Source organism: Danio rerio, chromosome 23 (genome assembly GCF_052040795.2).
Source record: "Danio rerio strain M-AB ecotype USA chromosome 23, GRCz13ab, whole genome shotgun sequence".
NCBI classification, from domain to species: domain Eukaryota; kingdom Metazoa; phylum Chordata; class Actinopteri; order Cypriniformes; family Danionidae; genus Danio; species Danio rerio.
This window is the reverse complement of record NC_141043.1, coordinates 2,072,501-2,091,608: the sequence shown is the minus strand read 5'-3', so window position 1 is coordinate 2,091,608 and position 19,108 is coordinate 2,072,501. Positions and strand designations below refer to the sequence as shown.

General features: G+C 39.7%; 2 protein-coding genes across 6 annotated transcripts in view; one reads left to right on the top strand and one right to left on the bottom strand.

Annotated features, from left to right (window-relative positions):
- The window catches only part of prdm5 (PR domain containing 5), a 115,233-nt gene that overhangs the window by 47,214 nt on the left and 48,911 nt on the right, over positions 1–19,108 (top strand). For 4 of the 5 annotated variants that reach the window (XR_015522760.1, XR_015522758.1, XR_015522759.1 and 1 more), the window contains 2 exon segments: positions 121–281; positions 13,949–14,042. Coding sequence is in view for 2 of the 5 variants with exons in the window: in NM_001002301.3 (NP_001002301.2) it covers positions 121–281; positions 13,949–14,042 (255 nt within the window). In the remaining 3 variants the exon portion in view is untranslated. 5 annotated transcript variants of the gene reach the window in all.
- The window catches only part of LOC147838133 (uncharacterized), a 92,792-nt gene continuing 82,412 nt past the window's right edge, over positions 8,729–19,108 (bottom strand). The window contains exon 2 of the mRNA XM_087306330.1: positions 8,729–9,069. Within this exon, the coding sequence (XP_087162456.1) occupies positions 8,824–9,069 (246 nt within the window). The 3' untranslated portion in view covers positions 8,729–8,823. The remainder of the gene's footprint in view (positions 9,070–19,108) is intronic.

Sequence of the window (19,108 nt, the reverse complement as noted above, 5' to 3'; positions counted from 1 at the left end):
GAATGAATGATTGTATTGCCTTTTGTAAAGCTGCTTTGAAACAATAATGCCTGTGAACAGCGCTATACTTATAAACTTGAATTGAATTGGACGTCTGAATGCAATCTTTTCTCTGTCCAGATGAGAGGACGTTTAAGTGTGACCATTGTGACGCCACTTTCAAGCGTAAAGACACACTCAACGTGCACATTCAGGTGGTTCACGACGGACACAAGAAGTACAAGTGTGACCTGTGTGAGAAGGCCTTCGTCACGCCGTCTGTGCTCAAGAGCCACAAAAAGGTGCGTTCATAATCACACGCCTTTGAGCAACACACACACACACACACACACACACACACACACACACACACACACACACACACATGTTTGTTTTTGTGAAAAGTGGGGACATTACATATGTTTCCATTCATTTTATACAGTCCAAACCGTATATTGTATTGCCCTCACCCCACCCCACCCCTAAACCCAACCATCACAGCAGACTGTGTGCAGCTTTACTCTCTCATTAAACTCATCCTGTGTGATTTATAAGCATTTTGAGAAATGAGGACGTCACCAATGTCCTCATATTTCACCTGCTTTTTGTAATACCTGTGTCATACCCATGTCATTATACAGATTTGTGTCCTGATATGTCACAAAAACACGTACACACACACACAAAGTCAAGTCAATGTATTCAGAAGCACATTTGAAGCTCAATGGGGTGCGTGCAGTGTTTTTCCCCTACTGATAAACTTCCGGTGTGTGAAATGTTCCTCTAACAGCATTGATGTCGTAATGTAATTAAAACATTACCAGTTGAATAGACTCAGGGAGCAGTACGGTGGCTTAGTGGTTGGCACTGTCGACTGGTTCGAGTCCTGGCCGGGCCAGTTGGTGTTTCTGTGTGGAGTTTGCATGTTATTTGCTCCGGTTTCCCCCACCGGATGCACTTGCACCCACAACCCAGTGCTGGGAAACACCCATACACACTCATTCACACACACATTCACTACAACCAATTTAGTTCATGAATTCCCCTATAGTGCATGTGTTTGGACTGTCGGGGAAACCGGAGCACCCGTAGGAAACCAACGCCAACACGGGGAGAACATACAAACTCCACACTGGCTCAAACCAGTGACCTTCTTGCTTTGAGGCGGCATTGCTAACCGCTATGCCACCATGCTGCCAATATCGACATGATGCATTGTAGGAAAAAAAAAATACAAGGAAAGTCAATGGCTGCTGGATTCCAACATTCTTCGAAATATCTTCTTTTGCGTTCGACAGGTTTGAATAGTGAAGACTGAGTTAATCATGACCATTGACTGTTCATTTTGGGTTGAACTATTGCTTTCATTTTGCTAAGCAGTATGCAATAAGCCAGCGGTGTTCAAACTCGTTCCTGGAGGGCCGCTGTCCTCAAGAGTTTAGCTTCAACCCTTATCCTACACACCTGAACCAGCTAATAAAGCTCTACTAAACATACCAGAAACCTCCTGGCAGGTGTGTTGAAGCAAGTTGGAGCTAAACTCAGCAGGACTTTGTACACCTCTGCTATAAGCGATATGCTCATTGTTTATTAGATTATTAAGATGAGAGAGAGTGTGTGTAATACATCAGTCTCCTTATAACAAATCTGTTTGAATGTTTGTTGAGAAAGCGATGTCTTTTATCTACCTCCGCGGGGTTTGTGGGTGATGAACGGCCGCTGACACCCTGAATCTCTTGTCTCTGGAATTACTGAAACACAAGGCGCTGTCTTTATGAACAGACTATTTATTTGAAGCTTAAGCAACTACATTCTTGGCTAAAAACAAATACATTCCATGACACAGCTAGAGTAAGATAAGTCAAATTGTGTGTGGATAATAATAATACAACAATAATAATATAATATTATGTGTGGATAACAATAATATAGAGGATCTGGATCTCAGCGTGACGCTCACTGTGAGAAATATCACTGAATTTTCTTTTATATTTTTAGTCAGAGCCTAAATTATTTGAGATGTTAAATATATATATTTAATTTAACAATTTAAAAATATGGAGGCGCAGTGGGTATCACTGTCGCCTTACAGCAAGAAGGTCACAGGTTTGAGTCGTGGCTGGGTCATTTCTGTGTGGAGTTTGCATGCTCTCCCCGTGTTGGCGTGGGTTTCCTTCAGGTGCTCCGGTTTCCCCCACAGTCCAAACACATGCGCTATAGGGGAACTGGTGAACTAAATTGGTCGTATTGAATGAGTGTTTCCCAGTACTGGGTTGCGGCTGGAAGGGCATCCGCTGTGTAAAACCATAGACTGTAAAATATATGGACGTAGTATCCGTGACGTCACCCATAAATTTCTTAAGAGCGCAAAAGAAGCCACAAGTAGGCGCGGCCAACCGTCGCCATTTTGTTCGCGCGTCATCACACCCACGGCGGGATACCAAACAAGGGCAAAGAGGCGGAGAGTGGGCGGAGCTACAGACACCTGCTGGCATTTAGCTTGGACCTGGTTCAGACACACTTTACTTTGGGAGAACGCTTAATACTTTATCACCTGCGACTCGTTTGTGTTCTGACCACTTGTGCTTGGCTGTACACTACATCAATAAAGTGTTTAGACTTTTAAAAACACTGCTGTAATACATTGAGCCACTAAACATTGTTCTTATGACGTTTTTCAACAGGAGGAAAACGAGAATTACTTCCAAACACTTCAGATATAGTCTGTGTTAGTTAATGTAAGACTATTGATGAAATCCAGCATAACACTGTATGACAACACTACAGATGACGGTTCTAGAGCCTACAGCTAATCAATCTGACAGATTCTGGAGTGCATTAAAGCTCTAAAGAACATTATAAATGATAAATGATCTTAAATAAAACAAATACATGTATAGAGATGGTATATAAGTATATAACTTTACTCACATGGGAAACGGAGGCCACGTGAATGGTTTGTGAGCACTATTAAGTGCACACAGCATGCCATATCATCTAATAATTGTAGGAAATAATCCCAAAAGGCAACTGACTGTGTAAAGCCACATAAAACAACACAAAAATAGGATGGAAATGGATCAGTGGCTAATCTGCCGGAGTCAGCTGAGGAGAAGTGACGGTGACCAGCAAGACCTAGCTGTCAATCAAGTGGCCACGCCCTTAATTATGCAAACTTAATATAACCTAATATAAAGGAAACTGATGAGTTAAAAAAAAATGCACCCCCTCACAGTTGTCATGAAGAGTAATATTAGCTGTATTAACCAAAATCGTTCTTTGTACCAAGCTGTAAACACCTTTTTTTTGCTGTAAAGTTGGCCATTCTAACAGTGGGCTCAATTAGACTTTGCTGTATTATGGAGCCAGGACTAGCAGAATTTCAATGAATTGCAGTTTCAGTTACTTCCGTATGGGCCTCCCGAGGAAGAGCGGGAGGTTTGCCGCTTGTGTAAAACATATGCTGGAATAGTTGGTGGTTCTTTCCGCTGTGGTGACCCCTGATGAATACAGAGACTATGTCGAAGGAAAATTAATGAATGAATTAAAAAAAACATATATAAAACAACTAAATATATTTTTCAGATTATTTTTGACAATTATGTGGCCTCATCTGACCTCTTATACAGATTTAAACATACAATTATTATATTTCCTGTTAAAATTTTATTAAAGTATTGATGTTTAACAGTGCAAGTACTGTACATTCATTCTTTTTTTTCGGCTTAGTCCCTTTATTAATCTGGGGTCGCCACAATGCGGAATGATTTATGACTTAACCAGCACATGTTTAATGCAGCGGATGCCCTTCCAGCTGCAACCCATCTCTGGGAAACATCCATACACACTCATTCACACTCATAGCCTACCCAATTCACCTGTACTGCATGTCTTTGGACTGTGGGGGAAACCCACACGGGGAGAACATGCAAACTCCATACAGAAACGCCAACTGACCCAACCGAGGCTCGAACCAGCGACCTTCCTGCTGTGAGGCGACAGCACTACCTACTGCGCCACTGCGTCACCGGAATTAAAAATATTCACCTAATAAATCCTTTTAGCTGTATATCAATATTATACACCCACTTCTCAATCTGTCACTAAAGAATGATGATTTCAGTGAATCATGTTTATAAAAGCGTGCCGATCTGCTCGCAGACGTACTTTTTAATAAGACCACCTTTAGTTCTCGTTTGGAAATCTTTGATTTATTTTTCAGAGCATGAATGTTTCCTTCCACACGGTGAAACTGAAATCCACAATCATCTAATATCCTGCACACTGTGTTGTTCCCTCCAATCATAACACAATCGTGATTTATCACCTCATTTACACACATGCCATACGCTTCAGTTTCAGAACCCAGCTTTATTCTTCAGCTCAAGCTCTTAATATGAAGAGCTTAATATGAAGAAGTTTTAAAGCAGCGCATGTGTGTGTGTGTGTGTGTGTGTGTGTGTGTGTGTGTGTGTGTGTGATTACAGTTACGATAACAGAAGCTGAATCTGACATTGTGTCGCCTCATTTCAGACAGCAGTGAAATAAGAGCTGCTGTTGGCACACAAGTAAAGCACTTTTACTGTATTGATTTACTTCTGTGACAGCGTGAGGCCAGTGAAGGCCCAGCGGCGTGTCAGAAACACCACTCATATGATACTCTTCAACAGTAGCTGCACTGATCAAGACTGCTAAATCAACTCGCTTTTCATACATCTGCAGGGTTTTCGACATATCCAGATAGATTGGTTTGAAAGTTTCTTCTGTTTTTTAGTAATGCCTGCACAATTTTCCCAAAGGAAATCTTAATTTTGGTAACACTTTACAGTTGTAGTAGTTAATGTTGGTATATATACAGTGCTTAACATATATGAGGACACCCCTCACAGATCTCTCATTTAAATAAATATTCTCTATAAGAAGCTTTACAATATTATATTTGTGAATATACATTAGATTAGACAGTACTAAAGCTGAATCTGGAGCTAAACTAACAAAATAACTAACGATAATGATCAAAATGCAAAAAATATGACTTAACGTAAAATATGACTTAACAAGTTTGTTTGTTTTTCACCGGAAGTGACAAAGGCTTCTCCTAAAAAAGAATAAGTGCAAAACATTCACGTTTTGATGTGGCCCAGCCAGAGTCCTGACATAAACCCTATTGAGATTCTGTGGATGGAGCTAAAAATCAAGGTGATGGCAAAAAAACCTGAAAACCTGAAAGAGTTGTAGCTCATCGATAAAGATAAATGAGCAAACAGTATGCGAAAAGCTGGACGGCAATTATAGGAAACGTTTGATTGCAATATTATTCAATATAGGCTTTTCTATGAATTATTGTAAAGTGTGTGAATAATTTTAGACATGCCACTTTTTGTTCAAATGTAAATAAAAGCTGAGAAATACTTTTTTTTCCCCTCAATGATGCCTCTTGTACATCGTCTTACTATCTTTTGGGAGAAGCCTGTGCCCTTTCTGGTACAAAAAAGTACTTGCTGGTTGTATAAAAGTAAGTTTAAGTTAAATTTTGTCAGTTTAAAAAAAAAATCGGACTTAAAGTTCCTTTTATTCAACTAGCAAGTTTGCTTTTTCTTTTACTATAAATGACAAAAGCTTCTCCTAGAAGATAATAAGACAATGTACAGTGCAAAACATTCATGTTTTGATGTGGCCCAGCCAGAGTCCTGACATAAACCCTATTGAGATTCTGTGGATGGAGCTAAAAATCAAGGTGATGGCAAAAAAACCTGAAAACCTGAAAGAGTTGTTGCTCATGGATAAAGATAAATGAGCAAACAGTATGCGAAAAGCTGGACGGCAATTGCAGGAAGCGTTTGATTGCAATATTAGTCAATAAAGGCTTTTCTATTAATTATTGTAAAGTGTGTGAATAATTTTAGACATGCCACTTTTTGTTCAAATGTAAATAAAAGCTGAGAAATACTTTTTTTCCACTCAATGATGCCTCTTGTACATCGTCTTACTATCTTTTGGGAGAAGCCTGTGTCCTTTCTGGTACAAAAAAGTACTTGCTGGTTGTATAAAAGTAAGTTTAAGTTAAATTTTGTCAGTTTAAAAAAAAATCGGACTTAAAGTTTTATTCAACTAGCAAGTTTGCTTTTTCTTTTACTGGAAATGACAAAGGCTTCTCCTAAAAGATAATAAGACACTGTACAGTGCAAAACATTAGCGTTTTGTAGTGGCCCAGCCAGAGTCCTGACATAAACCCTATTGAGAATCTGTGGATGGAGCTAAAGATCAGGGTGATGGCAAGAATATCTGAATACCTGAAAGAGTTGTAGCTCAACTCTAAAGATGAATGGGCAAAAATAGCATGCAAAAAGCTGATCAGCAATTATAGGAAGCAATTGATTGCTTTAATATTTTGCTTTTCTATTGATTAATTAATCATTTCAGACATGCCACTTGCTGTTCAAATGTAAATAAAAACAGATAAATACTTTTTTTCCCCTCAATTATACCTCTTGTACACCATTTTTACTATCACTTGGGAGAAGCCTGTTTCATTTTTGGTCCAAAAATACACACTTGCTGGTTTTGTAAAAGTTAATTTAAGGCAGATTTTATCAGTGTCAAAATTTTAAATGTTCTGACTTAAAGTTCTTTTTATTCAACCAGCAAGTTTGATTTATTTATTTATTTATTTACCTTAAATGTCAAAGACTTCTCCTAAAAGATAATAAAACAATGTACAGTTTTGTAGTGGCACAGCCAGAGTCCTGACTTAAACCCATTTAAGAATTTGTGGATGGAGCTGCAAATCAAGGTGATGGCAAGGAGACCTGAAAACCTGAAAGAGTTGGAGCTCATCGATAAAGATAAATGGACAAAAATAGCATGCAAACAGCTGATTAGCAATTATAGGAAGCGTTTGATTGCTGTAATAGTCAATAAAGGCTTTTCTATTGATTATTTGAATATTAAGAAGGGTGTGAATAATTTTAGACGTGACAATTTTTGTTCAAATGTAAATACAAGCTGAGAAATACTTTGTTCCCCTCAATGATGCCTCTTGTACGCCGTCTTACTGTCTTTTGGGAGAAGCCAGTGTCCTTTCTGGTCCAAAAAACACTTTCTGGTTGAATAAAAGTAATGTATGTCGGATTTTGTCAGGGGTATAAATAATTTCAGGCTTGACTGTATATAATATAATTACTTTTATTACTTCTAATTACTGTATTATCAGTTTTTAATGTCTAGATGCATTTCACCCATCCTATTAACATATGTTTAGTTATATGTAGGGGCTCTTTATACATGTTTAAGAGGCCCCAGATGTACATGATTATTGCGTATATGTGGTTTAAGTGGTTCTTGAATGTTTTTAGCACATTTATAATAAATTTTAGTATAAACATCGTTAATGAATCATGACTTATTTGTGAAAATGGCAATATACGTTTCACAAAAAAAGCATGTTGTGCGTATGCATGTTTAGTGAATGAGTCCCATAATATCAGTTCTGTTATTGTTCATAAACACTAATAGTGATGTTGTACAACCAGGATATTCTCATGTCATCATCAGTGTCCCATTGAGTGTTACTAGTACTGTCCTGACCAGTGGCCGAACTTGTGGACATGACATGCTGATTCCCGAGCTAGGGAGCTGACTGTGACGCAGCCTTAGTCGGAGAAATCCAGACCCGTTTCCACATAGAGATCGAGTCTGTTCAAGACAGAAAACCTTGTGTGCTTGATTCATGGCTGCACATTACTCCCACCCCTAAATGTCAGCTTTTATAATCTTTCCAACAAACCCAGCTTATTTCTTGCTGTCTGTAGTGATTTTTTTTAGTATTTTTTTGCCAGCATAAGTAAGACCACATGGTCGGGGAAAATGCTTAAACGAAAATAGCATAGCTCGACACACATCACTGACATCACAGTTTACATGAAAATTCCATTATTTATTGACTCTCATTTGGTGTCATTTCAAAAATGCCAGTCATTTTTTTATGTCCATTTAAAGACTACAGAAGTCTGTATACAATAGCTAGTGTTTGTTTTTCCCCTTAAATAACATAAATAAAATGAACCATATTAAGCTCAAGGACAAAATATTAATATTTGGGTGAACTTTCCATGATTTACCACAGTAGTTGTTATTTATCTCTCACACACACATCCTTGTATATTATCGTTCCTTGTGAGTACTCTCCAAGCGGCAACCTCCCGCTGTTCCTCGAGAAGCCAATACGGAAGTAACTAAAACTGCAATTCATCGACTCGCCTTTGGGGGCTGGCTCCAGGAAATCCAAATGTTTGTGTGTTTTTTCACCAAATCGAATCAAATCAGGCCTTTATTTGTCACCCCGACTGTACACAAACATCACAATTTTCAGGGAAAGACAGGTCACAAGAGGTAGCATTTAGAAAGGGAAGTAAGATACATCAGGAGAGTCAGGCCAAAAAAAACACCCTCTCACCATGCTCTTGAATTAATGCAGGGTGAGAACAGGGAGAAAAACAGCCCAATCTAGCACAAAAGCACACAGACAAGACACAGGGGATGGGAACAGGGGATATGGATACAGTCCGATTAGGGCGGGCAGCCATCTGGTCCTGCAGCCGTAGACCCGCCCACTCCTCCAGTGGGTGAACATTTACATTTACATTTAGTCATTTAGCAGATGCTTTTATCCAAAGTGACTTACAAATGAGGACAAGGAAGCAACTTACACAACTAAGAGCAACAATGAATAAGTGCTATAGGCAAGTTTCAGGTCTGTAAAGTCTAAGAAGGGAAGTATTAGTAGTATTAGTATTTTTTTTTTTTTTGTACAGTTAGTGTGATATTCAAAGAGGCAATTGCAGATTAGGAAGGGAAGTGGAGACTAAATAGTTGAGTTTTTAGTCGTTTCTTGAAAGTAGCGAGTGACTCTGCTGTTCTGATGCAGTTAGGGAGTTCATTCCAACAACTGGGCAGATTGAGCGTGAGCGTTCGGGAAAGTGATTTTTTCCCTCTTTGGGATGGAACCACGAGGCGACGTTCATTCACAGAACGCAAGTTTCTGGAGGGCACATACATCTGCAGAAGTGAGAGCAGATAAGAAGGAGCAAGGCCAGAGGTCACTTTGTAGGCAAACATCAGAGCTTTGAATTTGATGCGAGCAGCAACTGGCAGCCAGTGCAAACGGACTAGCAGCGGAGTGACATGTGCTCGTTTAGGTTCATTGAAGACCACTCGTGCTGCTGCATTCTGGAGCAGTTGAAGAGGCTTGATGGAGTTAGCTGGAAGCCCAGCTAGTAGAGAGTTGCAGTAATCCAGTTTGGAGAGAACAAGAGCTTGAACAAGGAGTTGAGCTGCATGTTCAGATAAGAAGGCTCGGATCTTTCTGATGTTATAGAGTGCGAATCTTCACGATCGAGCAGTTCTACAAATGTGGTCAGAGAAGTTTAAGCACACGAAAGCACACGAAGGCGTTTGGATGAGGGGATCGATGGTGATTGTTTATCTGTAGATTTGTATGTGTGTGTGTGCATCCTGTAGAGTGCAACTGGTGTCCTTGACAGGGAGCAGGATTTTCAGAGCATCTCCTTATCTTGCTATCCGGGAGAGTTGTTCTGCCTCGGCTGGAGAAAGAAGAGACTATGGTATAGGACCATAGTCTGAGTATTAGCGAGACTACCCTTTCGCGTTTCAATCAGGCCGGCCAGCCTGGTGGAGTTTTGAGCAGCACTGACCGCTTTCATCAGTCGTCGAGACCCCAGGGCCCAGCATAAGCCCATCAGCAGAAACCCTGTTATGAAAGTTCCGAATAGGTAAATATCTTCATATCCTCCAGAGACAGAGCAGCCAGGCACAGGACCCGCCACTTCTCCCCCTCCCCGTTCATCACGTATCCAGCTGCAAACGTCCCTGCAGGACAAGTGGGCTCCCCCGAGCCCAAACTTCTCATCGAGAAGATGGTGTCAATCGCATTCAGAGACCAGTTGATCAAATCCGTAATTCATTATTCTTTTGGATAGCAGGGCACGGAGAGCCTCAGAGATAGAATAAGACGAAGACAAGAGGAGCCAGGGACGGACAGGGAAGAAGTGCGACTGCCTTCGCCAAGAGCCAAAGAGAGAACATCAACACCAATTTATGAATTTGGCAATTAACGAGTTAAAATTCTGTACATTTAGTAGTTTTGAACTCTGACTTGAGGTTGATTTAGATTTATGCAAAAAAAAATTATTATTATTTTTTTTTAATCTGATGAATTTTTAGGGTAGTTTGATTCAGTGCATGTTTTCATGCTAACATAATGAAAGGGTAGTACATTTGCCCGGAGTGTATCATTGAGTTTTTTTTTTTTTTCAATTCAAAGCACTTTCTCAAAATATGTGTCAAAATAAGATTTATCTCCAGAAATCATTCTGCTAGCTGAAACACAGAGAATGTTGCGGCCAAATTAAGACCCAAAATCACAGATGAAAACATCCCCAACTGCACATACGGGTTAAGTTAACTTAATCGATTTGTTTTGGGACAACATGAATGAATTGTGTGGATCCCTGCAATTTTTACAGTGCACACACACACATGCACGCACACACTTTCCTTTTCTTGACATCTTCCGCATAAAGCTGTTTTATCCTGATGGAGTGTGTGACAACTGAAACTTTACTGCATTATTACAGGATTACGTGTGTCTGAGTGAGACCGTGTTTTCACCACATAAGAAGAGTGTGTTTGTATAAGACGGTTATGTAAGGAATAATTTGCCGTCAGCTGGACATTATCATGAACTAAACCCTCAGAATGCTGGCATCAAGCAAAATCTCACACATTACAAGACAATTTCATAACTATATGAGTCTCACTGAAGAGCTTATGTTGCAAAAATACAGTTAAACTAGAAATATTGTGAAGTTTTATAATGTAGTTGTTTTATTTTTTAATAAATTGTATATGTAAATCATTGCTGTGATACATCATGAATGGGTCCTTCAAATTCATTTCAATTTGTGACTTTAACCAATCATAATTAATAACATTTTTATTGAGATTTATATGTCTGTATAGATAAGCTTTCCATTGATTTATTATATAAAATTACAATATTTGGCTGAAAAATTGAGAAATATCCTTAAAAGTTTTTACCAAGACATATTACTGATTAAAACATGAATTTTGATATATTTACAGTAGAAAAGGCACAGAATGTCCTCAAGGTGCAGATCTTTACCCAAATTTACACTGATTTGTGGTATATAATGACTATTTACTTATAGTATTGACTAGGGTTAGGTATATATATATATATATATATATATATATATATATATATATATATATATATATATATATATATATATATATATATATATATATATATACACACACACATACTCTAACTGGCCACTTTATTAGGTACACCTTAGTGGGTTTGTTCAGCACTTTTGCCTTCAGAACTGCCTTAATCCTTTATGGCAGCGATTCAACAAGCTACTGGAAATATTCCTGAGATTTTGCTCCATATTGACATGATAGCATCACACAGTTGCTGCAGATTTGTCGGCTGCACATCCATGATGCCAATCTCCCGTTCCGCCACATCCCAAAGGTGCTCTATTGGATTGAGATCTGGTGACTGTGGAGGCCATTTGAGTACAGTGAAGTCATCGTCATGTTCAAGAAACCAGTCTGAGATGTTTGAGCTTTATGACATGGTGTGTTATCCTGCTGGAAGTAGCCATCAGAAGATGGAGACACTGTGCTCATAAAGGGATGGACATGGTCAGCAGCAATACTCAGGTAGGCTGTGGTGTTGACACGATGCTCAATTGATACTAATAGACCCAAAGTGTGCCAAGAAAATCTCCCCCACACCATTACACCACCACCACCAGCCTGAACTGTTGATACAAGGCAGGATGGATCCATGCTTTCATGTTGTTGAGGGCAAATTCTGACCCGACTCTGAATGTGGCAGCAGAAATGGAGACTCATCAGAGCAGCGACGTTTCTCCAATCTTCTATTGTCCAGTTTTGGTGAGTCTGTGTGAATTGTAGCCTCAGTTTCCTGTTCTTAGCTGACAGGAGCGGCACCCGGTGTGGTCTTCTGCTGCTGTAGCCCATCCGCCTCAAGGTTGGACGTGTTGTGTGTTCAGAGATGCTCTTCTGCAGAGCTCGGTTGTAACGAGTGCTTATTTGAGTTACTGTTGCCTTTCTATCAGCTAAAACCAGTCTGGCCATTCTCCTCTGACCTCTGGCCTCAACAAGGCATTTGCGCCCACAGAACTGCCGCTCACTGGATATTTCCTCTTTTTCAAACCATTCTCTGTAAACCCTAGAGATGGTTGTGCGTGAAAATCCCAGTAGATCAGCATTTTCTGAAATACTCAGACCAACTCTTTCTTCACCTTTACCCCCCATTCTAATGCTTGCTTTGAACTGCAGCAGATCGTCTTGACCATGTCTACATGCCTAAATGCATTAAGCTGCTGCCATGTGATTAGAAATCTGCATTAACGAGCAGTGGGACAGGTGTACCTAATAAAGTGGCCGCTATATATATATATATATATATATATATATATATATATATATATATATATAAATATATATAAATATATATATATATATATATATATATATATATATATATATATAAATATATATAAATATATATATATATATATATATATATATATATATATATATATATATATATAAATATATATATATATATATATATATATATATATATATATATATATATATATATATATTTATATATATATATATATATATATATATATATATATATATATATATATATATATTTATTATTATTATTTTTTTAGTATTACATTATTAATATGCTTACTGAATCCTGTCTCACACCTGATAATTTATTGCATAATTGAACAATATTCATATTAAAATAATTTATTTAATTATTAATGATCATGTAAGAAGGAAGCAGAACGCAAATAGTATGAAACAGGTTATAACACAGAACAGTTGGACTCAGAAAACTACACCTGGCCAATCAGAACCAAGTATTGCATTTCAGCGAAAGTACATGAAAAGTGTTTTACTAAATATTAAGTGGCGTGTCCAAATTCGAGACCCAGACCTCAGACTGATTACACACAGACACGTCTGCTGGATGTGTGTGTGTGTGTGTGTAAGTGTGTGTTTGTGTGCGCACAACATTATATAACGTCACTGGGAGCTTTTTAAAGCGTCGGACACAAAGAGTAAACTGTCCTTCTACACTTTATGACCACGTGAACAAAGTAAAGAGGGATTGAAGGAAGTGATGGAGGTGAGGAAGTGGAGAGATAAGATGCAGGAAAGGAAGTGAGAGGGAAAAGAGGAAGAAGATAAAGAGATGTATAAAATAGCAGGAGGTGGAGGAGCTGGAGCAGATATTCCCTTCGGCAGATAAGAGCTTTGTTTACGGCAGCTCTATGGGAACATTGTAGGACTCTTACGTGTGTTTCTGTAACGTTTCATAACGGTAGTCCTGCCATTGTTATGAATACAGATCTGCATCAGAGCATACAGTCAGAATTATTCGCCCTCCTATATATTTCTTTCCCCAATTTCTGTTTAACGTAGAGCAGATTTTTCCAACACATTTCTAATCATAATAGTGTTAATAACTCATCTCTAATAACTGATTTATTTTCTCTTTGCCATGATGACAGTAAATAATATTAGACTTGATATTCTTCAAGCTTAAAGTGACATTTGAAGGTTCATTCCGCTGTGGCGACCCCTGAAATGAATGAATGAGTTATAATGCTGCTCTGTGCAGTTGAACAAAACACACCACATATAAATGCCTCACTGCTGTTTTCTAGATCACTGAACTGGAAATCAAGGGTGTGTGTGACGTCATTAGCCTGCTGATGTGTGTCAGTTTGTAAATAACATCTAATCAGTAAAAGCAGCAGGCACATGAATCTTAACTCTTAATGTTGTTTTGCGTCTCTTTTAGACCCACACAGGAGAGAAGGAGAAGATCTGTCCATACTGCGGCCAGAAGTTTGCCAGCAACGGCACTTTGAGAGTTCACATCCGCAGCCACACGGGTCAGTACCTCATCAGCACCAAACAAACACTCTTACTGAGCCCATCCACCTTCAGCTGAAATGGCAGACCTGTAACACTGTGTCAAAGATTCATTGATCTGGTTATTTTGTGGCGTGACAGAGGCCTGTGAGATCCGCCATGGTAAACAGTGTGTAATGTGCTACTGTAGTCAGAGCGGTGCAGGGCTGGAGTTTGGCAGAGCTCTGAGTGACGGAGAGAGCGTGTTCATTACACAGCCTTTATAGTCAAGAGCTCAACATTCCACTGCACTGCCATAACAACACACTGAAACACACACACACACACACACACACACATACAATGATGCACGCACTCACATAAACACACACACACACACACACACACACACACACACACACACACACACAAGCAATGATGCACACACAAACTATGATACACACACGAGGCACACTCACACATACACACACAATAATGCACACACTCACACACATACAATGATGCACACACTCACATAAACACACACACACACACACACACACACACACACACACATACACAATGATGCACACACTCACACACACACACAAACAAACGCATACCATGGTGCACGCAAACACACACACAAAAAACACATACAAACACACACACAAACAATGATGCGCACACACACACACGATGCACACTCACACATACGCACACAATGATGCATACACACACAAACACACACAAACAATGGTGCACGCACACAAGAAAACACACAAACAATTATGCGCACACACACACAGACAAAAAAATCACACAAACACAGATGCACACACACACATACAATGACGCACACATACACTCACACAAACACACACATACAATGATGCACAAACACACACGATGCACACTCACACATACACACACAATGATGCACACACTCACATACATACAATGATGAACACACACACACACACACACAATGGCGCGCGCACACACTAACACACACAAAAACAAACACACAATTACGCGCACACACACACACATACAATGACGCGCACACACACTCACACACAAATACAAACACACACTTACACACACATAAAATGATGCACACACACACACATACACACAATGGCGCGCGCGCACACACTCACACACAAAAAAACACACACACACACACACACAATTATGCGCACACACACATACAATGATGCGCACAGACACACACACACACATACATGCAATGATGCACACACACACAAAGATGCAAACACATGCTCACACACACACACACACACACACACACACACAGCACACATGCACAAAGATGCGGTCACACGCGGCCAAAACACACATAGACACCCACACAAAGACTCGCACAGCACACACACTTAAATATGGACACACACACGCACATAGATGCGCACAGACATACACACAAAGATACACACTCACACACAAGATGCAAACACACACACTCATGCATGCGCAAAGACATATGCACAAAAATGCGCACACACACACACACACTTACACAAAGATGCACTCACATTACACACACACAGCACACATGCAAACATATTAACACACCACAGACACTTACGAACATACACAGCATAAATATGAACACTAATACACACACTCATGCACAGACACGCACAAAGAGGTGCATAACACACACAAAGACACGTGCAATGATGTAGACATACACACAAAGATGCACACACTCATATGTTGTCATACACACACTCTCATACTCACACACTCACAAAGATGTGCTGACGCATGTACAAAGGTGTGCACAAATATGGATACACACACACACTCACTATCACACACAAACACATGCACAAAGATACTCACAAACACAGAAATATGCACAAATACACATAACCCATACTCACACACACACACACACACACACACACACACAAAGATGTGCTGACGCATGTACAAAGGTGTGCACAAATATGGACACACACACACACTCACTATCACACACAGACACATGCACAAAGATACTCACAAACACAGAAATATGCACAAATACACATAACCCATACTCACACACACACACACAAAGATGTGCTGACGCATGTACAAAGGTGTGCACAAAAATGGACACACACACACACACTATCACACACAGACACATGCACAAAGATACTCACAAACACAGAAATATGCACAAATACACATAACCCATACACACACACACACACACACACACACACACACAAAGATGCATTCACGCACATACTGTACAGGCATGTATGTCACACATATACACACACTCACACAAATACATGCATTAAAGTGCTTGTTTTTAACCCCACAGATCCACCCCCCCTCCACAAACACACACACACACACATACACAAACACACACACACACATAGTTCAGCAAGGCCAAAGCATGGCCAGTGGAGTGAAAAGATGGTCTGGTGTGCAGGAATGCAGCAGACGTGTGAAAGAAAGCCACACTCTTTGTAGGCTTCCAGCTTCGTGACCCTTGACCTCTGCTGCCTGTAAATCTGACTTCCCTTTCTTTCAGCTCGTCTTCTATTACTGCTCTTCTTCTTTTAAAGAGACGCACGCTGAAAAACACTGCTGCTTCTGTCTAACTGCTTTAGACAAGTTGGAACTGAATGAAACGACGGCTTAAAGATGAAAAGGAAAAGAGTAAAACATCGAGTGGAAGGTGTTCGGTAATGTGTTTTTCTGATAAAATGATGCAATCACCGGCCACTTTATTAGGTACACCTTACTAGTACCGGGTTGGACCTCTTTTGCCTTCAGATCTGCTTTAATCCTTCATGGCAGAGATTCAACAAGCTACTGGAAATATTCCTCAGAGATTTTGCTCCATATTGACATGATAGCATCACACAGTTGCTGCAGATTTGTCGGCTGCACATCCATGATGCCAATCTCCCGCTCCACCACATCCCAAAGCTGCTCTATTGGATTGCGTTCTGGTGACTGTGGAGGCCATTTGAGTACAGTGAACTCATTTTCATGTTCAAGAAACCAGTCTGAGATGATTCACGCTTTGTTACATGCTGCGTTATCCTGCTGGAAGTAGCCATCAGAAGATGGAGACACTGTGCTCATAAAGGGATGGACATGGTCAGCAGCAATACTCAGGTCGGCTGTGGCGTTGACACCATGCTTAGTTGGTACTAATGGACCCAAAGTGTGCCAAGAAAATCTCCCCCACACCATTACACCACCACCACCACCAGCCTGAACTGTTGATACAAGGCAGGATGATCCATGCTTTCATGTTGTTGATGCCAAATTCTGACCCAACTATCCAAATGTGTCAGCAGAAATGGAGACTCATCAGAGCAGGCAACGCTTCTCCAATCTTCTATTGTCCAGTTTTGGTGAGTCTGTGTGAATTGTAGCCTCAGTTTCCTGTTCTTAGCTGACAGGAGCGGCACCCGGTGTGGTCTTCTGCTGCTGTAGCCCATCCGCCTCAAGGTTGGACGCGTTAAATAGGGGAGAACAACTTAAAATCATATGCTGCACAATGCACATGACTGTGATAAAAGATTAAAAAATCCAGTCCGTCTGCGCCAATAGCCTAGTGTTACTGTGTGCTGACATATGCTCACGGCGACCATCTTGAAGTCCTTTGCCGATCCTTGCTCTTTCTCTGCTCCCAATGCTTTTCTGTCAAAAATCTCTACTGTCCCATCATCATAAAAAAAATTTATTCTCTTTTCAGTTTAGTCCCTTTATTAATCCAGGGTCGCCACAGCAGAATGCACCGCCAACTTAACCAGCATATGTTTTACGCAGCGGATGCCCTTCCAGCTGCAACCCATCTCTGGAAAACATCCATACACACTCATTCACACACATACACTACGGACAATTTGGCCTACCCAATTCACCCATAGTGCATGTGTTTGGACACGGAGGAAACCCACGCCAACATGGGGAGAACATGCAAACTCCACACAGAAACACCACCTGACCCAGCCGAGGCTCAAACCAGCGACATTCTTGCTGTGAGGCAACAGCACTACCTACTGCGCCACTGAGTCGCTTCTTTTTTTGCAATTAAAAAATGTGTAATTATTTTTTGTAATAAAATAATTAATTTAAAAAAATCCAGACCATAATTTCTTGTTATATTGAAAATAGGTCATTTGAGTGTTTTTCAGCAAATCAGTGTGAACTCAAACTCTGGTAATTTTCTAAACAATTTAGTAGTTTTGATCAGGACGGAGGTTGATTGACAGATTTATGCAAAAATTGTAAAAAAAAAAAAATAATTATATATATATATATATATATATATATATATATATATATATATATATATATATATATATATATATATATATATATATATATATATATATCTGATGCATTTCAGTGGATGTTGTCATCCAGAACATTGCACAAGATTTAATGTTCTACTGAAAAAAAAGTCATCTTGGATGAACTGTGGGTGACTAAATTAACAGGAAATGTTCGTTTGGATGATCTAATCATTTAATCTAAGCTTTATCTGATGTATTATAACATCCCTGTTGTTAACACACTCATAACATCACATCATGATATAATTACGCACCATATTAATTCTTCCCAATATATGCCAAAACCAGAGTTTCAGATTGGCAAGTGAGATGTAGTTCAGGTCAGCATTGCATTGCATGTTTTTCAAAGCACAGAAAGCATCGAGGCAGAAGTATTTGTGTTGCAGTCTTGTCCTTCCCCGTTTCACCTCTCCTGAACAGGGTTAACACCCAGCGCTGACAGACTCTCCACCGGTTCAAAGGGGTTAATCTAATGATTGTTTGTTTGGTTAACCTGCTTGATTAGAAGCTTGATTCCGAGTCGTTTGCCAGAATTAAACTCAACCCAGCGCTTCCTATAAATGAAATCATACCTAATTAAAACATCTAAACCTAATCATAAGCCCGACCATCTGTTTCTCAGATCCGCGTTTAAGCTCCACTAAACACACGACTTTTATTCCACACGCACATTGGCATCCAAAAAAAAGCCGTGCTTCAAACTTTTGAACATTTCTGTGGTGGCAGTGACCGTGCTGCCTTTTTAGATGACACTGAATGCA